Raw genomic sequence first — 19664 nt, 5'->3', positions numbered from 1 at the left:
TCATTTACGATATTCATTTACGATAGCTCACCTCAGCCGGCATTTCTGTTTTGAGGATCGGATGATATGGTATCTGTTCAGGGTATAGAAGTAATCATGGTAGGGAACATCATGTGTCAGTACTTCTGAATCTACCAAATAAAATTGTGCTTCCCGACTTTCTTTATACAGTGTCTGTCAAAATAAGATTAAACATTTTTTTTTGCATGTTCAAGTTTAATATATCAAATTCCTTGCCAATTTAGAACACATATACTAAAATTACAAAAGACATGAGAAGCCAAACCCAGAAGAGCCTTCATGTTGGCTACGCAATCTATGAATTGAGAAGATGGGACCTGCAGAAAGAGTATTTTTTGCCTGTCATTTCATTGTACCATTATTTTTTCCTTCTTTTAGGTATGAGGAGGAAGTCTCTTATGTATGTCATTAGTTTATAAAAATTTTTAAATGTTCCTGATAGGGGAACAATTTAAAATTCAAACTGGATGAAGCAAAGACCCACCCCAAAATTCATAAAAATTTAACAATCACCCTTCACCAAAAAAGTGAAGGAAGTTTGGGGCACCTGGGTGGCTCAGTTAGGTGTGTGACTTTGGCTCAGGTCATGATCTTGTGGTTCTTGGGTTTGAGCCCCGCATCAGGCTCTTTGCCGACAGCTTAGATCCTGGAGCATTCTTTGGATTCTGTGTCTACCTCTCTCTCTGCCCCTCCCCCTCTCATGCTCTGTCTCTATCTCTCAAAAATAAATAAAAATGTTAAAAAAAAATTTTTTTTAATGAAGAAAGGGGACAACCAAAGAAAACACTGCCTACCTTAACAGGATTTGGAGTGGTTACTGGCCAAACCTTCCTCATTTTAACCATACCCTTTCAACCTATCCTGTAACATTATCAAAGATTCTCCAATGTCAAAATACCAAACTTTTCTTAAATAAGTCCTTTTAAACACTGGACAAAAACCATAATAGCATAACTCGTTCAGATGTTAAGATATTTTCTAACTATTTGCAGAACAGATACACTATACCTCAACATAAATTGGTCAAACACAAACTCTACTATAAAGACAGTGCCACACTGGCCAGAGTAGAGCACTGAATATCTTATCATCTCTTCCCATACATCACAGCACCCCTCTAGTTATTTGGCTATAACTCTTGGCATGATCCCGTATATTGGATTCCAGTAGTGTTCTTTATTAAACCATTTATTATGGAAAAGTTAAAACATACACACGAGTAGAAATGAGGTATAATGAACCCTCATAAACTCAACAGCCAGCTTCAACAACGTTAACTCTTGGCCAGTCCTGCTTCATCTGTACCCCATCCCCACATTCCCTCCGTCTACCACCATGCTCTCCCTGGCTAGATTACTTTTAAAGGATACCCCAGATATCAGAATAATTTTATTCATAAATATTCCAGTGTATCTCTTTATTTCTTCAGTGTGTCTCTTTAAAAGATATTCTTTTCTTTAAAATACAGCTACAATACCATTAATATATGTAAAAAATTAGTAATTCCTTAAATCTCCTAAATATATTTTTAGTTGGTTTGTTTGAATTAGGGTTGGTTGATTTGGTTGATATGCCTCTTCAGTCTTTTTTAATCTGTAATAGTTTCTCCTCCCTTTTGTTTTGCCATTTATTTCTTAAAATTGTCTTGTTAACTGGGGACAATGACAGGTTTCTCTCTTCCCACATATATGATTCTTTTGGAATACTGATGGAGGAAACATACCTGCTTTTCAGTGGCAGTGGTGCACTTTCCAGTAAGTGGATTATTAAGGATTATAGTGTAGGTCATGGTTCTCAGTTGATCACCTCCAGGTTCTACTTTCCAAGGGGTGGACACTACATCTAATCACAGCAAACGTAAAGAGTTGGTTCTAAAACTCTGAAGAGTATGACTTGAAATGGAATCAGAGGTAGGGCTTTTTTAAAGTATAATTAACATACAGTGTTGTATTAGTTTCAGGTGTACAAAAAAATGACTTAACAGTTCTATACTTTACCCAGTGCTCATCATGGTAAATGTACTCTTAATCCCCTTCACCTATTTCACCCATCCCCCCAAACACCTCCCCTCCAGTTACCACCAGCTTGTTCTCTGTATTTGAGTCTGGGGTTTTATTTGTCTTTTTGTTTTTTCTTCTGTTTTCTTAAATTCCACATATGAGTGAGATCATATGGTATTTGCCTTTCTCTGTCTTATTTCACTTTGCATTAATACCTTCCAGGTTCATCCATGTTATTGGAAAGGGCAAAATCCCATTCCTTTTTTTATGGCTGGGCAATATTCCATTACACACACACACACACACACACACACACACACACACACACGTGTATACATACACACACACAGACACACCAACACCATCATCACCTCTTCTTTATCCATTCATCTGTTGATGGACACCTTGGTTGCTTCCAGATCTTTGCTGTTGTAAATAATGCTGCAATAAACACGGGGTGCATATATCTTTTTGAATTGATGTTTTCATTTTCTTTGGGTAAAAATCCAGTAGTGGAATTACTGAATCAATGGTAATTCTATTTTTAATTTTTTGAGGAACCTCCATACTGTTTTACATAGTGGCTGTGCCATTTTGCACTCCCACCAACAGTGCACGAGGGTTCCTTTTTCTCCACATCTTCAACAACACTTGTTATTCCTTGTGTTTTTGATTCCAGCCATTCTGATAGGTGTGTGGGGTATTTCACTGTGGTTTTGATTTGCATTTCCCCAATGATTAATGGAAAGAAGTAGTTTTTAATTATTTAAATTTTTATTTTTGACCAGTCCTAATATCCTTTTGACAGTGTTATCATTTTAACATTAAAGAATAGTAAAATTAAATGTAAGGCCCTCTTCTTGTATGTGACATATTCCCCATCTTTGATCCATTTACTTCTAAATTGTTGTCTATTAACACACTTTCTTTTCTTTAGAAAAGAAAATTAAAAGTTGTTTCATCTGTAGGCTTCATTTTAAAGTCCCCAGTACCTGTGAAGAGAAATATTGGCACCAACCTTATTAAACAGAAACAGAACAACACTTTAACATTCCCATCATTGAGACAAACCTTGGAAGACATTTGCCATTATGCAACAATAAGACCTTGATCCCAACTTGTGGAAAAATCATGTAATGAGAAATCATGTAATGTTAATGGCTTATCTGTCAAAATCTTTAATCAATAAGGGGGCTATGAAATGTAATGACATAACCTTTTCCAAGTTGAGAAAGCTATAGGATAATCTCTGTATTAATGGCAAGATCTTGTTAAAAATTCTCTCTTAGGGGCGTCTGGGTGGCTCAGTTCAGGGGTGGCCAACTTCGGCTCAGGTCATGATCTCATGGTTCATGAGTTCAAGCCCGGCGTCGGGCTCTGTGCTGACAGCTCAGAAGCCTGGAGCCTGATTCAGATTCTGTGTCTCCTTCTCACTCTGCCCCTCCCAGACTCACACGCTATCTCTCTCTCTCTCAAAAATAAATAAACATTTTAAAAAATGAAATAATGTATATAAATATATAATTCTTATTTTCCTAATAACTACACAGTGAGTAAAAATAACTTTGAAGAGAAATATATTTTTAGAACATAGCATAGGTCATTTAACAAGGCAAAGACTACGTAGGTATAGGTAATGGCATTGTGAACTCTTTTGCAAAGATCTGACTAAATCACCTAATGCTGTTCACACAAATGGACTTAGGCAATTAGTATACTTGACTGCTATTTGTCAACATCTTAAAATACAGAAGACTTATCTAATCTATCAACCATCACCAAAAAATGAAGCAAAGCTTTGTGATATAGACAATTTTACTCAACTTCTTTCATACAGCTAGGCCTTGAGATTTTTTGAGGGACCCTGAAGCTGCATTTTGAGTATGTGGAAAAAAATCTTACAACTAAACTCAAAAGGCAGTATCACAAACTATAGAATCTACCCTACAGAATTATATATATATATATATATATATATATATATATATAGTTATTTAGTTATTTTTAATAATCTGTACACCAAACATGGAGCTTGAACTCATGACCCCGAGATCAAAAGTTGCATGCTCTTCCAACTGAGCCAGCCAGGCATCCCTACCATACAGAATTTGCTGTAAAAAATAATTTAATTGTCCATGAAAGAAGATACAAAATTTATTCTAAAATACTTTTCAAGCAATTATTTTGGTCCTATGTCAGTCTGTTTCAAAAAAATTATACAAATACTCCATTGTTAATTAGCAACATAATTTTAAGGTATCATTGGACTCTGCTATAAAATTGCACACTACTCAACAAAAAAACTATTAACAAGGGTAAAAGTATGTCTTCCACTTGTATTGTAACCAATGTTACCAACAATCCTACTGACTCATGTACCAGAACATCATATAATTAACAACATTTTGGACTAGTCAAGCCCCCCAATACCTAAGTAAAGCTCATCATGATATAAAAAATCAGGGATGAAATTATTTTTAAAATACAACAATGTACAAAGGACACATCAGCCACTTGATATACTGAATTAAAGTAATAAAAAGCAGGATCTGCAGAATCCTTTATGAATCCTTTGATGTAATAAAGTTTTAAAATTGGCAAACCTTCATTCCATTAGGATGGCTGTTATCACAAAGACTGAAAATAACAAGTGCTGGCAAGGATATGGAGAAATTGGAACCTTTATGCATTGCTGGGGAGAATGTAAAATGATGCAGCCATTCTGAGGGGAATGTAAAATGATGTAGCCATTATGGAAAACAGTATGGCCATTCCTCAAAAAGCAACCACAGAGTTACCTAAGAATCCAGTAAGTCCACTTCTACATATATACCCAAAGGAATTGAAAACAGGGACTCAAACAGATATTTGTATATCAGTGTTCACAGCAGTATTACTCACAATAACTAAAAAGTAGAAACAACTCAAAACTCCATCAATGGATATGAATGGATACACAAAATATGTATATACATAGAATGGAATGATATCCAGCCTTAAAAAGGAATGAAATTCTGACACATGCTACAAGGATAAACCCTGAAGACACGCTAAGTGAAATAAGCCAGACACAAAGGGACAAATATTGTATGATTCCACTTATTTGAGGTACTTAAAGTAGTCAAATTCGTAAAGACAGAAAGTAGAATGGTGGTCATTAGCAGTTGGGAGAAGGAGGAATAGAGATTTATTTTTTAGTAAGTACAGAGTTGCAGTTTGGGAAGATGAAAAAGTTCTGAATATGGATGGTTTTGATGATTATACAATGCCAATGTGCTTAATGCTACTGAAATGAACACTTAAAAATGGTTAAAATGGTATATGTTATGTTATATACATTTTATCCCAACAACAAAAAAAATGGTGAATTTTGGGAATGGCTATATGGGTTTTATTATACTATTCATGCAACTTTTCTGAAAGTTTATAATTTTCAAAATTAAAAAGTGGAATAAAAAGACTTAAAACTGAGTTTTGAATTACAAAAGCAGTGTCATACAACTGCTAACAAAGATTTAAAAGAACACCTATTTAGAAGTTCCCTAATTTAAAAAAAAGATCAAGTAGTGCTGAAATTTTAGTTTAGTGCTGAAATTAAATTCATAAATAATTGACTATACAAAATCTTTTCATGAAAAAAGAAATACTTCTTAGTATTTTTAAAAAGAAGCCTTTGAAACCTATTCTCAAGAAATAGAACTTTGATTACCAGGTAACAACTTCAGAAGATAGCAGAATGGTATACAGTAAGCAGATTCTCTTTGGGGGCAAAACTTCTGATGAATTGTAGGTCTAAACAGCACCATTCCTATTACTGTCTATACTTGTAATTAGCCAGAAGCTTTTGCTTCCAAAAGCCATTTAAAACATCAGATAGCAAACACAGTCATCCATATTGAAGCTAGATAAATATCAGACACCTGGTACAGTTGTGAGTCAAAGAACAAACTTCATTTAGTACCAGCATGGAATAACATACTAGTTCCTCGGGGGTCTTTGCAGCCATAAACATGACAGGGCAATATCAACAAGCATCATCTTAGAAAATTAAGAAAAATATTTTGAAATATCAAGTTCTCCAGGTAGACATAAATAGCAAGAAAATACAAAACAGATTTTGAAGAGATATAGTTAAATATAAGCTACTGCGTGAAGAGGAAAATTTATATTCCTCAGATATTCCACATTTTTAAAACTAGAAGAACAGAAAAAAATGATTTTTTAAACAGAGAGTTCTTAATTACAAGACTCAATTGCTATCAATTAGAAATCACTTTGCTATACTACTCTGAATAAGAATAAATTATTTTTTGTATCTAGAATCCATATCAATGATATCATCTATGAATACATAGAAGTTTCAAATAAAAGAATAATATCTAATGGTTAATAAAGTGGCTCAATTATAAACTATATTTAAAACTGACTGTAGAATAACTTTCTCTTTGACTATGTCAAATGATTAAACTTACATGAATCTCTGCTGCTGCTGTTTTATATGTTTTATAGCAATCTAAACCATGTGCTCCCACGGTTTATAAAATATTTTTGAATATTTAGGATAAATTCAGTTTCAAACTATAAGCTTATTTGAGATGTTTAGCAAAATAGAACTTTTAACACATAATCAGTGCAATCCTTTTTATGAGTCTAACTAATTTCCTAACTGGAATATTTTTTTTTTGGTATTTTCATTGAGATATACCATAACCATTGCAATCTCAAGTGTACGTCTAGCTCCATGAATTTACACAAAGAAAACACACATGTGTACCAGATCAAGATAGACTTTACCAACATCCCAAAAGTTCGCTCTCACTCTTTACCTGCCCAATTCTCCACACAGCAAATACTATGCTGATTCTATGTCCATAAATAAGTTGTGCCTGTTTTTGAACTTTATATAAAGAAATCAAAGTATGCACTCTTCTGTGTCTGGCTTCTTTTGCTTAACATTATATCTGTGAGATTTACTGATATTGTTACAAGTAGCAATGATTTGTTTTGTTTTGTTTTTTTTCATTGCTAGTATAGTAATCTTTTGTGTGAACATACACAATTTGTCTATCCATTCTATTATCCATACCCACCATATATTACTGGTGGGTATCTGGGCTGTTTTGTTTTGGGACCATTATTAATAATGCTGCTATGAACACTGTAGCACATGTCATTCAGAATACACATACCTACTAGTAGAATTGGTGAGTCATAGAGAATTTTTATGTTCAGCTTACTGCCAAACCATTTTGCAAAGTGATTGTACCAATTTACACCCTACTAGAATCCAATTGTTCTGCAATAGAATCCTTTTAAATTAGGTTCAAATAACTGAACTGCTACATTAATAAATATATAGGGTTTTAGTTTTCAAAGGGTTTGAACCTCATTGTAGGTAGGATCTGACTAATTGAACAATTACACTGCTTACATGTAAAGTTAACCAAAACGCTTAAATATTAGTTTATCTACCACCAAAATAAAATCAAAGTCTAATTTTCCCCCTGACAACATAAATTAATTTATATAGGCTTAACTCTTAAAGGATAATAAAATTCTCCCAAATTTATCATTAAACACAAAACCAACCTATTATATTTCTAGAATTGGCAAATCTCTGCATGAAGCGTGAACTGGTGAAGAGCAATTCAAACATTCTCTCAGCACTGATATGAAAAACACGGTTGATATAAAGTCTTCCATGAAGATCTTTCTCAGGCATATTTTCTGGGGAAACAACAGCAAAAGGAAACAACAACAACAAAAAACACAGGACTGAAAGGGAAGAAACTAAGAAATGGTAATTTCAAGATTTCGTTTTTGTTTGTTTGTTTTGGCACAAAATGGTTTTTAAATGTGATTACAATGATCAGCACATTCCAAAACACTATTAAAACTCTAAATTGGCATTATATACATATGTACTGTATATAATTATACATGATATATATTTAATTAAACCATATAGATCAATATTTCAGTCATCAAAACCCTAAAGATATAAAAATATTTAACCTGAATGATATCAAACTCTTGTACTACATCACTCAAAAGAATACTTCAAAAATGATAAGGTTAATACTGGGATATATAGGGATATATCTACCACAGCAATTAGCAGGTCCTATTTCTGAATGGTCATACATTCAGTAGATATTAAGTCACGAGTGGCTCTAATATCTGCTGCACTCACCAACTTGGTAGCCTGAATAACGTTTCAAACCTGACTTAAAGCCACCTGCCCCAAGACAAGTCTTATCGTATTCACAACCTATTCTCAATACCATACGTTAAAAGAACTAAGAAATCCTTCTGAAAAGTATTCTTCAAAGCTAAGTAGAGCCCAGTGGAATATTTAATTTTTCTGGGAACCTGATAATGATGATGATGTTAAAAACTACCAGTAGCAAATGAAGAAGCAATATCTGCTCACCTCTCCTCATATTCCCTGGAAACATTATATAAAATAGCCCATGCTTATATGGTGCTTACTGTATATCAGGCATTGTGCTAAGCACCTTACAAGTACCCATTCATCTTATCCTCACAGCAATCCTGTGAGATGAGTGGTATTATCATCATCTTCATTGTATAGATGAGGAAACTGAGGCAATGAGAGAGAATTGCCAAAGCTCCATGGCTAGTGAGTGACTGAAATGGAATTTGAATTCACTACAGCTCCAGGGCAACACAAACTTAACCTCTATTTTATTGCCAGGAGTTTAACTTAAAAGAATCAAAAAGGAAATTAAAAAAAAAAAGAAAAAAAAAAACAAAGACAGCTAGGAATAAGAATCTGATAAAGGAAATAGAGTAAAGCAATCCAATATGAAATTTTAATGATTTCAGGATTAGGATTATTTATTATTTCAAGAATTATGCTCCATCAATACAGAATAAAAACTGTGACAAAAGCCCCCCATATTACAGATATCATGCTCTGACAACTGTCTGTGTAGGCCATCTGTCAATATTAAGCCATGGGAAGCAATCCGGTCAAGCAAAAGGCAGTAGTTTAAGAATCAGAAAAACTCTTCTAGTTCTGCCTTCACCCCAACTATTCCTTTTTCTCCCTCATCAAATGATTTGTGTTTCTCTATTTTGCTACAGGTGCAAAGAACTTAGGGATATCAGACGATATTGATTTACCTTCTCCCTGCAACAATACTTTGTGTAGGCAAAAGCTAGTCACAGAAATTTCAAATAATGGCTCCTTCCATAGAGAAATAAATCACTGAAACTAGGTAATATGCTAAGGTTTTCTGAGATAACTTCCCAATTAGGCTTGAGAAATAGCTTTTTCTGAAATAGAATGTATGTTCATCGAAAAAATTATTGATATATTCACAAAGAAAACAAACAAGTATAGATGATTCTATTAATCCCGTTTATTTCCTTCATGAACTTATCCTGAATTGTAATTATTATCTTTACTGGTCTGTTGACTTGTTTATTGCCTCTCTCCTGCATAAGACTCTAAGTTCCATCTGAGTAGGGATCATGTCAATTTTAAACACCTATATACGTTATGTATTTGGCACATAAAAGTGTTAAATAACTATTTCTGAATGAATGGCTACTGAAAGTGCTTTTAAAAAAGTATCTTACGGTCAATTTTTATTTATAGGACTTCCATTTTGCAACCATATTTTTTAACTTTTTATTTTGGAATAATTTTAGATTTACAATCAATGAAGCTCGGTGTTATTGTTACCCTTTTCCAGTAATGTCCTTTTTTTGTACAAAGATCCAATCCAAAATACCACACCGCATTTCATTGTTTTATCTCCCTCATCTCCTCCAGTTGTGACAGTCCCTCACTCTTTCCTTGTTTTTTAATGGCCTTACATACTTGAAGAACTCTGGTCAGGTATTTTGTAGAATGTCCTTCAATTTGGGTTCATCTGTTTTTTCATGATTGTACTGGGGTTGTGGATTTGGGGAAGAACACCCACAAAGGTGAAGTCCCCTTCTCATCAAACTCCGGGGATCCAGGGAATCAGCATGAGTTATGATAATGGTAACCTTGATCATTTGGTTACAGTGGTGTCTGGCAGGCTCCTCCTCTGTAAAGTTACCATTTTTACCTTTCCATATTCTGTTTGTTAGAAATGTGTCACTAAGCTCAGCCCATGCTCAAGGGAAAGAGAATTAAGCTCCACTTTCTAGAAGGGGGAGTATGATCACTTCTCGGCCTTTTGGCTAAAATCAAGTGTAGAAGGGGGAGTATGTATGTATATTATTTGAAACGCTGTAAGGAAGGCTTGTGTTTTGTCCCCCATTTACATATTTATTTGATTATTTGTATCAGTATGGACTCATGAATAGTTATTTTATACTTTAGGTTATAATCCAATACTATCATTATATATTTTGTTGCTCTTTTTTTTTTTTTTTTTTACTTTGGCCATTAGGAGCTCTTTCAGGTTGACTCCTATGCCCTTTTGATACACCTCTTTTTTTTTTGAAGCATTTCTTTACTTCTGGCCCTACAAGAAACTCCAGCCTCATTTTGCATATTCCCCACCTCAGCCCTAGAAGCAGTCATTTCTCTAAGAACTCTTAAACTGTAATTTTTCAAAAGTAAGTTTCCTATTCACATTTATGAAGGAAACAAACTATACTCACATAAACATTACATTTTCATATTTCATTTAAACTCAATTAGTTGATCAATTATTCTATATTATGACTGACAAAATGGAATTTGTGGTATTACTATCAGAAATTAATAATACCTTCTGTATGGAAATTAATTCAAGGAAGTAAGAACCTGAAATAAACTATTTCCATCTGGGATTATTTATGTATGACATTCACAGTACTTTAAAGCCTCCTATCCAAGTAAGATCACCAGTGATATTGCTGTGACATATGAAGCTAGCAAGTGGTATTTCAAGTAGGGAAGGGAACAGCACTCAACCTGAGAGCAGGTTACTATTTCCAATAAAGAAGAAACATCTCTTGAATTGAAAATATTCAAACCTATCAGTTTGAAAGTAGCCAGTGGAAAAGATGGGAAAAGTGAGTCAGATAAATAAATATGAGAGGGACATGGGCATGAATGAAACTAAAACCCTATGTGGACAGTGTTTTGAGAGTTCACGAAAAATGTACCAGATAGGTATGCAAGAAAAGCAGATTTGGAGTTTAATTAAGTAACTAAGGACGCACAATTTGTTTGGAGTTTAATTAAGTAACTAAGGACGCACAATCCTGAATCTTCTTAAAAACTGGTGACCTGCTGTCTTCTTGACATAGTTTGAGGGCTTTCTTTACATGTGAAAAACCAAGTTCAATTTGAGAGTGTTGTTTAAAAACCTGCCTCAGGTAACTATGTCAGGGTTACCTGGTTTAGTCTCATGGTGCTTCCCTGATGTGCTAGACTATTTCATGGCTTTTCTCTGCTTTCCCCAGAGACTTACTTGGCCTCACCTTTATTAATTAGCATCACCTGATATCTGATTCCTATTTTTCTTTGCATGAGTTTCCAATTCATCTTGGTCTGTCAGCTGTAGATCATGGATTCTAATTTTGTTATTCTTATGTGCCCCTCCCCCAGCCTAAATCTTTGCCTCACTTAGCTTCCATTCTCAACATAAGTGACTTTGGTTAGGGCACCCTGTCACACCAAGTTCTGATCTAAGCAATTAAAACTAAACTTAATTCTGTCATGACACAGCCCTGGTATCTCATGACATCAGCCAGTTTGTCAGCTTCCACTCAAGGCTCTACCTCCTGGGGCAGATGTTTCACAGACTATCCATGACACGCATAGAACAGGGCAGGTGAAAGAAGTAAACCCTGATAGCAACAGAAATGTTATTTTGGCCAAAAATACAGCCACAATTTCATTATACTTGTAGATGTGGATACATTGTGTCAACTCATCTTCATCTGCCAGGTAACTCCTAGCATCTTCTCAAATTCTCTGCACTCCTACCCAAAACTGAGCATGTAGTTAATGAGCTGCAGAAAGCCTATCAGCAACAGCACTCTAGATAAACAAGGTTCTTCTACAGCTTATTCTATGAAATATTACATATCAAATTTTCAAGTTCATATATGGCTTAACAGATTAAAACACAATGCTCAGCATTTTGTTCAGGAGGTGGCAGCCCAGAACCCGTTTCTGGAAGTACAGAAATATCCCTAAAAAGGCTCCCTTCAATCTTGGTGGGTGGCCTACCATAGCGTAAGAACATTAAAAAAAGAATGAGTCAAAGCAGATTCTAGGCTAACTTTTCCTATATGGGCTTCAGTTAAACTCCACATCAAAGGGAGCACACTAGTTTCAGGCCCCTCTGTAAGATATCTCATGAGGATACATGAGTCTAGAAGGAGTCTCTCCTTCAAAATGGTACTCTCCCAAAGATTACAATCTGTAGGTGGCAGAAGAGAGAAAAAAAGGAAATCCTCTCATTTCTCACTCAGACTGCTTACAATGGTAGATCAAAATACTATGATTTTAAATAAGATGATGTTTGGTTTAGAATACTCTGCCATCTACCTAACTCTCCCTAAACCCACACACAGATTTCCTAGGATGGTTTTCTTCTTTTGACCTTTCTTATTTTCCCCCCTTCACTGATTTCAAGTATCTTCATAAGGTCACAACTTCCAGAAAATAAAAAATAGATTCCTTATAATAGCCACTTACGGTAAGCCTGAAATTTTGAAATCTACTTAGGGGAAGCAACAGAAGTACTTGATTTGTTACCTAATAAGGAAAAAGTCATTACATGCACCTTAAAGAAAACCTCCACAAAAGAAGGCTAAATGTTACATGTAAAGTCTTACTGCTGTAAAACCAGTCTTTAAAGGGACATCAGCAAGAAGGAAATGTGACCAGGGCTAACATCCAATACAGCAACTACACTGCTGTTATTCTTTATTTCTAGATATGAACACAACTTCTATGAGATATATTATCCCTTATGTAACTTATCATTAGTGTTAATTTTTTAGGACCAATAAGGAAGCTTCTTTTTGAGGACCATTCTTATAAAAGAGCAGGTGAGAAAGAAGAGGGGGAAAATTGTTTTGGTGTCACTTACCTATCTGGCCACTGGGTGCCAGAGTAGGTCTTCCTAAAGTCAGAGGTTCAGTCAGGCAGATTACTAATTCATACACACTGCAGCACACCAGATCATGAATGGTAAGGACACTAAGAGAGTCTAGTCATTCATGGAGCTCAATCCTCTTAAAAAAAACTCTCAACTATGTTTTCAAAAGAACTCAACAACTGTCCAAATGCATTCTATGATTTTTAGGAACTACTGAATTTTTATTTACATTTTCAAGATCATGGATTTAGTTTTCATTAAAGATACTTACTACAGTATTCCCAAAGTCTAACTTGGTATGGATTTGGTTTTCAGAGATTGGGTCTTGGTTTGCTTTTGGATTTGGATTTGATTTTAGATTTGACTTGGATTTAGTTTTGGTTTTCATGGATTTGGTTTTCACTTACAGTAAAAGACTTCAGGAGATCCCATACCAGGTCTAATCTGAATAGTAACTGAAGTAGCAAATATAGTCATGTTCTACAGATCAAAACCACTATAATGTCCCCATTCCCAATATTCTGAGCATTGCCAGATAGAAAGCAGATACAGTAAAATCCACTAGCTTTGTACCCTTTCCTGAAAGTGGAAAGTAGCCACTACTCGGTATCTTTCCCAATGTCTCCCCACTGACTTCAGATATCAACAATCTTACAGTGAAAAAAAAAAAAAAAGAAAGATTCCTTAAAATGCCCACTTAATAAGTATGACAAGCCCCAGGTTTTCAGTATTAACTTAGAGAAAGTAGAAAATGGTTTTCTATAAAATTTCCTTTAAGCAGCTGGGTTTTATTTTTATTATATTCTCTACTTTTGCATCTCTCTCTTTTTCCTTCTTCTTCTTCTTTTTTTTTTTTTTTTTTTTTGGTAGTCAAAAAAAAGTATAATTATGGTGTCTGTAACACCATGCAGATTTTTATTCAGGTTTGCTTTTCCATTGCTACTGCTCCATCTCCATTGACTTCTGGCTTGGAATTTTAATAGCTAAATATGATGGAAATCCTCACAATCCAGGCTTCTGAAAAGTGGAGATGGGTTAGATCTGGCAGCTTCTTTCCCCTATTTTCTATCAACTCCCACCATTCCTTTGGTTTTTTATAGAGTGAGAATGTGAATAAATTCTCAAACTGCACTCACCCAATACAAAGATAAACATTAAGAGACATAACTGAAATGTTATTAAAATTTATAAGAAATTCTTTACCTTCATCAACAGAATCTGAAGTGCTGCTTTTGTCCAGAGAAAGATATTCATTTTTATTCAAGTCCAGTGATTTTGATGGCACTCTACTTAACCTCTTCTCGGAAGTTAGTAAAGGACTCTTTTTGATCTGTTTCTCACTTGGGGGTTCCTCTTTCCCTAACCCCTAAAAGGAAAACAATCCAGTTTAAAAAACAGATTATTGGCTTAGATTTTAAAGTGAGATCTTTAATAATAAAGACTCTTGAAAATACAGCTCTTTGGAAAATGTGTTTGTTATGTTTGCATCACATTTCCAATACAGTCCATAAATATTGGTAAACAATAATATATGATAATATATTCTGAAATCATCTTCTGACACAGTACTGAACAATAAATTTAGGAAGAACATCATATAAGAAGAACTCACAGTCAACATCATGTGAGCATCACTTGAGCAGAAGGGAAAGGGGAGCAGAGGACAACAATAATAGAGCAGTAGATTCTTTAGGGTGGGCAAGGGAGAGGAGTCAAACCCGATTAGTGTCCCCAGACAATACCTGCCCCATCATCTCAAGAAAGAGAACTCCCCCATTCTGAAGACCAGTAACTACAGGGGAAAGAGAAAGCAAATAAAGAGAATAAGAGTCACATAAGAGTACAGTGGAGGAAGAGGTTCAACAGGAAACAATTTCACAGCAAACTCCTAAGAACACAGTTGGCTTTGCTGTTAAAGAACTAAGGGATTGGGCATTAAAATATATCCCATATATGATGTATCTATACTTTCTGAGAATGGTTTAATCAAGAGATGTCGTTTCTATAATAAATTTAATGTTAGGCATTAAAGTATGAATGCTATTGCTGTGTTAGTATTCAAGTAGAACAGTATTAAAATTAGGTTTAATAGACCAGCATAAAAAATATCAACTACATAGCAAAGTACTTTCTTGCATTGAAAGAGAGCATATCTGTAATCCTTACACTTCCTGCCCCAGATCTTTGAGCAGCAGTGAAACTCCAGGGAGGATACGGGTTTCTATTGGCCACTCAGAGAACAGAATAACAACTGGGACCCAGGACACAATTTGTGAAAGGATTAAACTACCCTCATCAGAGAACTGATTCTTCAAGCAGAGATTACTGCTAAAATTGAGACTTGATTTATTTGGGAGTTCCACACTGCAGAGCAACATGCCTACTTAGCTGATCCAGAGCCTCTTTAGCAGATGCTGAGTAAGTTTACACACATATTTCTCCTGTTCTTTCAATTAAGGTATGGCTCCTATTATAAGGAATATAGACAAATACTTGTAGGAAAAGTAACAGTCACTATCTTTTCGTGGTTGACATTTGAACAGTTTTTATTTGTGTTCTTTTCTATATTTCCTGAATTTTTACAAAGAATATTAATTTTATAACTTAAGAAAGACCTATTTCATCTTAGAAAAAAAATGTTATTTCTCACTTTTTGTTATTTCCAACTTTCTTACGAGTAAAAAGGAAACAAAGTTAGTGACATATGATACTTTTTGCCATATGAGAATCTATCTCATCATACTGTTCTTGAATGCAAAAAAAAAAAAAAAGGACTGAACTATATTGTATCCCATAACCTGAAAATGACAATGAATGTATGACCAATCTTAAAACATTAAAATCTTCCTCTACATTCCATTCCCTTTCCTTAAATGAAATATGACCTCCCTCAGGGACAAAACTAGAAGGAAGAACCAATGGATTATTCTAAGAGCAGGTACAGAAGACAATGTCAAGGAGGTTGTAAGAAAGACTCAAGATTAGTAATTTTGAGAATCCAATCCTCAAAGTCAGACTTTTATAAAAGGATCAGGAGACTGCAAGAGACCTCCTGTCCTGTTACCTCCCCAAAATTGAGTGGTTTGGTTTTCTCCATGAGAACATACAAAAAGATTAGCATCCAGAATCACCTCCCTTACTACAGTAGTAAGTTCCTAAGGATCTCTATATAAATAGTTTTACAAGAAATCCACATACAAAATCTGACTGAGATAGATGAATGATGCCCAAAACAAGCTGATAACTTGGTGGCCTTTACACATTCTATTCAAAGTTTTCCCAAATTTATTCACAGGAGATGCTGAGAGCTCCATGGGAGAAATAAGAAAAGGCCCATTGCTGGCCACATGTATATTCACCCTCAATTATAATAGCTTATGGTTACTGAATACTTAATATGTAATAGGGATTGTTTAATGCAATTTCACATATATTAATTCATGTCATCCTTATAAAAAAAAGAACCCTGTGGAGTATTATAGTCCTCATCTTACAGTTGAGAAAACCAAAGCATAGAAATGTTAAGTAAGTTAACATTTAAGGGCATTCAGGTAGTAAGTGGCAGAGGCAGAATTTGAAACCAAAGCTCTGCTTTAAACCAAGAAATTCAGCTTTGGTCCCAGACTTACATCCCCAGTCAGCAGAATGAAAGCTCTATAGTAGGAGCACTTTCAGCGCTTACAGTGCGGTCTCTAAATACCATTCTTCACTAAGAACGATGGCCCATTAGGAAAATGGTTAATACTAAGTCTGGGACAGTAAGTGTACAAAGTGTGCCTGGGACACGTTGTTGTGCCAGAAAGAAAGGAAGCCATCAAAGATTATTGATCATTTCTAAAACACAAAGGAGCCCACCTGAAGGGGCTCCTGTTGCCAGAGGAGACAAACTGAGTATTAAAAAAAATAAATAATGGGGGGGGGGGGAACAATGGGCTTATAATGATATTTGAAAAAATAAAGGAAGAAACTAACTAGTAATTAACCAGATGTGCCTGCTTTCATAATCAGCTTACGAAGCATTTACTGTTACTCAAGCATGCTACTCAGGGTTCTCATCTCCCCCTTCAAAACAAATTCTTTTCACCACACACGACTTACCCTGAGAAAAATTCTGCTAACTACGAATTTCTCTATCATATTTTATTTTTAATTATGCCTATCCCCCTTGTAGATGGATGCTCAGGGAACTGTCTGGTAGTTTTGCATCATATCCAGCTCTGAACAGAACAATATATTATTCCCATATAACCTCAGTTACTTAAAGACTTAAAACCTTTTTTCTTAAAATAAAGGAGCAGCCTGACATCCTAAACTTTAAAAAGTTTGTACACTTTGTTTTTATTTGATCTTACATTATGATGAACACATGACAGCATCAGATATATTTTAAAAGGGATATCATACACTAACCCCTTTCGGTGAATTTCCATCAATTGACTCTGTCTCTGAAACACGATTAACTGATTCTCGTGTAAAACTGATGGACTTGGAAAATTTTTCATCTCTCGCCCCACAATCATCCAAGCTGCTTCTTCCTGGACTTCTATAAGAAACACATCATTATAGAAATATAACCAAGATCAATTTCATACAAATAAGTGATTTAGTCTCCCTACTGAGGTCTTCTCTATTATACAGCATTTTGACAACAAATGGTTTTTTGTAATGTAACAAATAAGTCCTACTTATAACAAGACCATCTTCTTAAACCACCTGCAGATGACTTTATTTCTGAAAATAAGATGTGCTCATATGAGACATTATAAATGTCAGAAACCATTAAAAAATTAACCAAATACCAGCGGCAATAACAGCAAGTAACCCAATGAATATTATAGCTTGTTTGAATTTCAGTTGGGGACCGCCACAAAGCTTTCAAAGGTACAGACTAGATGTTTGGGTTGGATGCCAGTCAGCACCAGAAGGCAGCTCTGGATTTCCTTTCTTCTGACTCAGTTCCAGCTGAGGTGGTGACTCCCTCCCAGAAGGGGGTGCTCCTGATGTCTGAGCACAGACCCCATTGATCAGTCCATGCCCCTTTTCTTGTTCTTCTTGTTCCTAAGGACCAGGTTTAAGGAACAGCTTTCAAATGGTCATAGGAACATGACTACAACAAATGTCCTGGGACTTGCTTTTCCTCTTTCTGGGAGGAGCATAAAGAAAGGAAAATCTATTAAATATAAAAGAAGTACAACTGATCTAATTTTCAGGCCTCAAACTTATTGAGCAATTAATATTCCTATGTAATCATTGCTAGATAGAGACTTAAAGCTCTTCTAAAATAAAGTAGCAGCCTAACATCTTTAGCTAGATTATCCTGAGGAAGGAACAGAAAAGCCAAAGGGCCTTTCATCCCTATTCTACCCCACCCAAATAATACTTAGGTCTGCCACCAAGTCACTCCTGGCTAGGCAGAATGGCAAGGCTGAGGGGGACGCAACAAGAAAAATGGCCCTTTGTAGCAACGTGGATGGAACTGGAGAGTGTGATGCTAAGTGAAATAAGCCATACAGAGAAAGACAGATACCATATGGTTTCACTCTTATGTGGATCCTGAGAAACGTAACAGAAACCCATGGGGGAGGGGAAGGAAAAAAAAAAAAAAAAAAGATGTTAGAGTGGGAGAGAGCCAAAGCATAAGAGACTGTTAAAAACTGAGAACTGAGGGTTGATGGGGGGTGGGAGGGAGGGCAGGGTGGGTGATGGGTATTGAGGAGGGCACCTTTTGGGATGAGCACTGGGTGTTGTATGGAAACCAATTTGACAGTAAATTTCATATATTAAAAAATAAAAAATTTTAAATTTTAAAAATTAAAAAAAAAAAAAAAAAAGAAAAATGGCCCTTTGAGACTAGCCCAGCAGCTGAGTGTCTGCATCTGAGGATTTTAAGGATGGGAGTGAGTTGTGGAGAAATACAGAAAGGAAAAAGGAGGAGAGAGAGTGATGGAGAGATTGAAAATGAAGACAAAGAAAATGGAACAGCTGAGGAAATAAAGGTTTGAGACAGATACACTTCTTTTGGAAATAGGAAGAAAGGGAAAAGGAAGAGAAGAGGAAATAAGAATCTGGCCACATCCTCTCTGAGAAAGCACTCAATTGCGAGAAGAAAGTTTTCTGGTGACCTCAAAAAGCTAGACCTTACAGTGCATAAAGCACTTGGTCAAAAATATTTATTCTCAGGCGCCTGGGTGGTTCAGTCTGTTGAGCATCTGACCTGGGCTCGGGTCATGATCTCACGGTTCGTGGGTTCAAGCCCCGCACTGGGTTCTGTGATGACAGCTTGGAGCCTGGAGTCTGCTTTAGATTCTGTCTCCCTCTCTCTCTGCCCTTCCCCCCACTCATGCTCTGTCTCTCTCTGTCTCAAAAATAAATGAACATTTAAAAAAAACTTTTTTATGGAAATACAAGCTGGTGCAGCCACTGTGGAAAACAGTATGGAGGTTCCTCAAAAAACTAAAAATAGAACTACCCTACAACCCAGCAATTGCATTACTAGGCATTTATCCACAGGATACAGGTGTGCTGTTTCAAAGGGACACATGCACCCCTGCATTTATAGCAGCACTATCAACAATAG

General features: G+C 35.5%; 1 protein-coding gene across 3 annotated transcripts in view; it reads right to left on the bottom strand.

Annotated features, from left to right (window-relative positions):
• The window catches only part of GRAMD1C (GRAM domain containing 1C), a 102193-nt gene that overhangs the window by 13920 nt on the left and 68609 nt on the right, over nt 1-19664 (bottom strand). For all 3 annotated transcript variants that reach the window (XM_049629411.1, XM_049629412.1, XM_049629413.1), the window contains 5 exons: nt 17498-17630; nt 14291-14453; nt 7611-7748; nt 1745-1863; nt 32-174 (listed from right to left, as the gene is read on the bottom strand). In XM_049629411.1, coding sequence (XP_049485368.1) covers nt 32-174; nt 1745-1863; nt 7611-7748; nt 14291-14453; nt 17498-17630 — 696 coding nt within the window. The remainder of the gene's footprint in view (nt 1-31; nt 175-1744; nt 1864-7610; nt 7749-14290; nt 14454-17497; nt 17631-19664) is intronic.

This window comes from Panthera uncia, chromosome C2 (assembly GCF_023721935.1).
Source record: "Panthera uncia isolate 11264 chromosome C2, Puncia_PCG_1.0, whole genome shotgun sequence".
Lineage (NCBI taxonomy): Eukaryota > Metazoa > Chordata > Mammalia > Carnivora > Felidae > Panthera > Panthera uncia.
The sequence above is the reverse complement of the archived record's forward strand: the minus strand, read 5'-3'. Positions and strand labels throughout refer to the sequence as shown.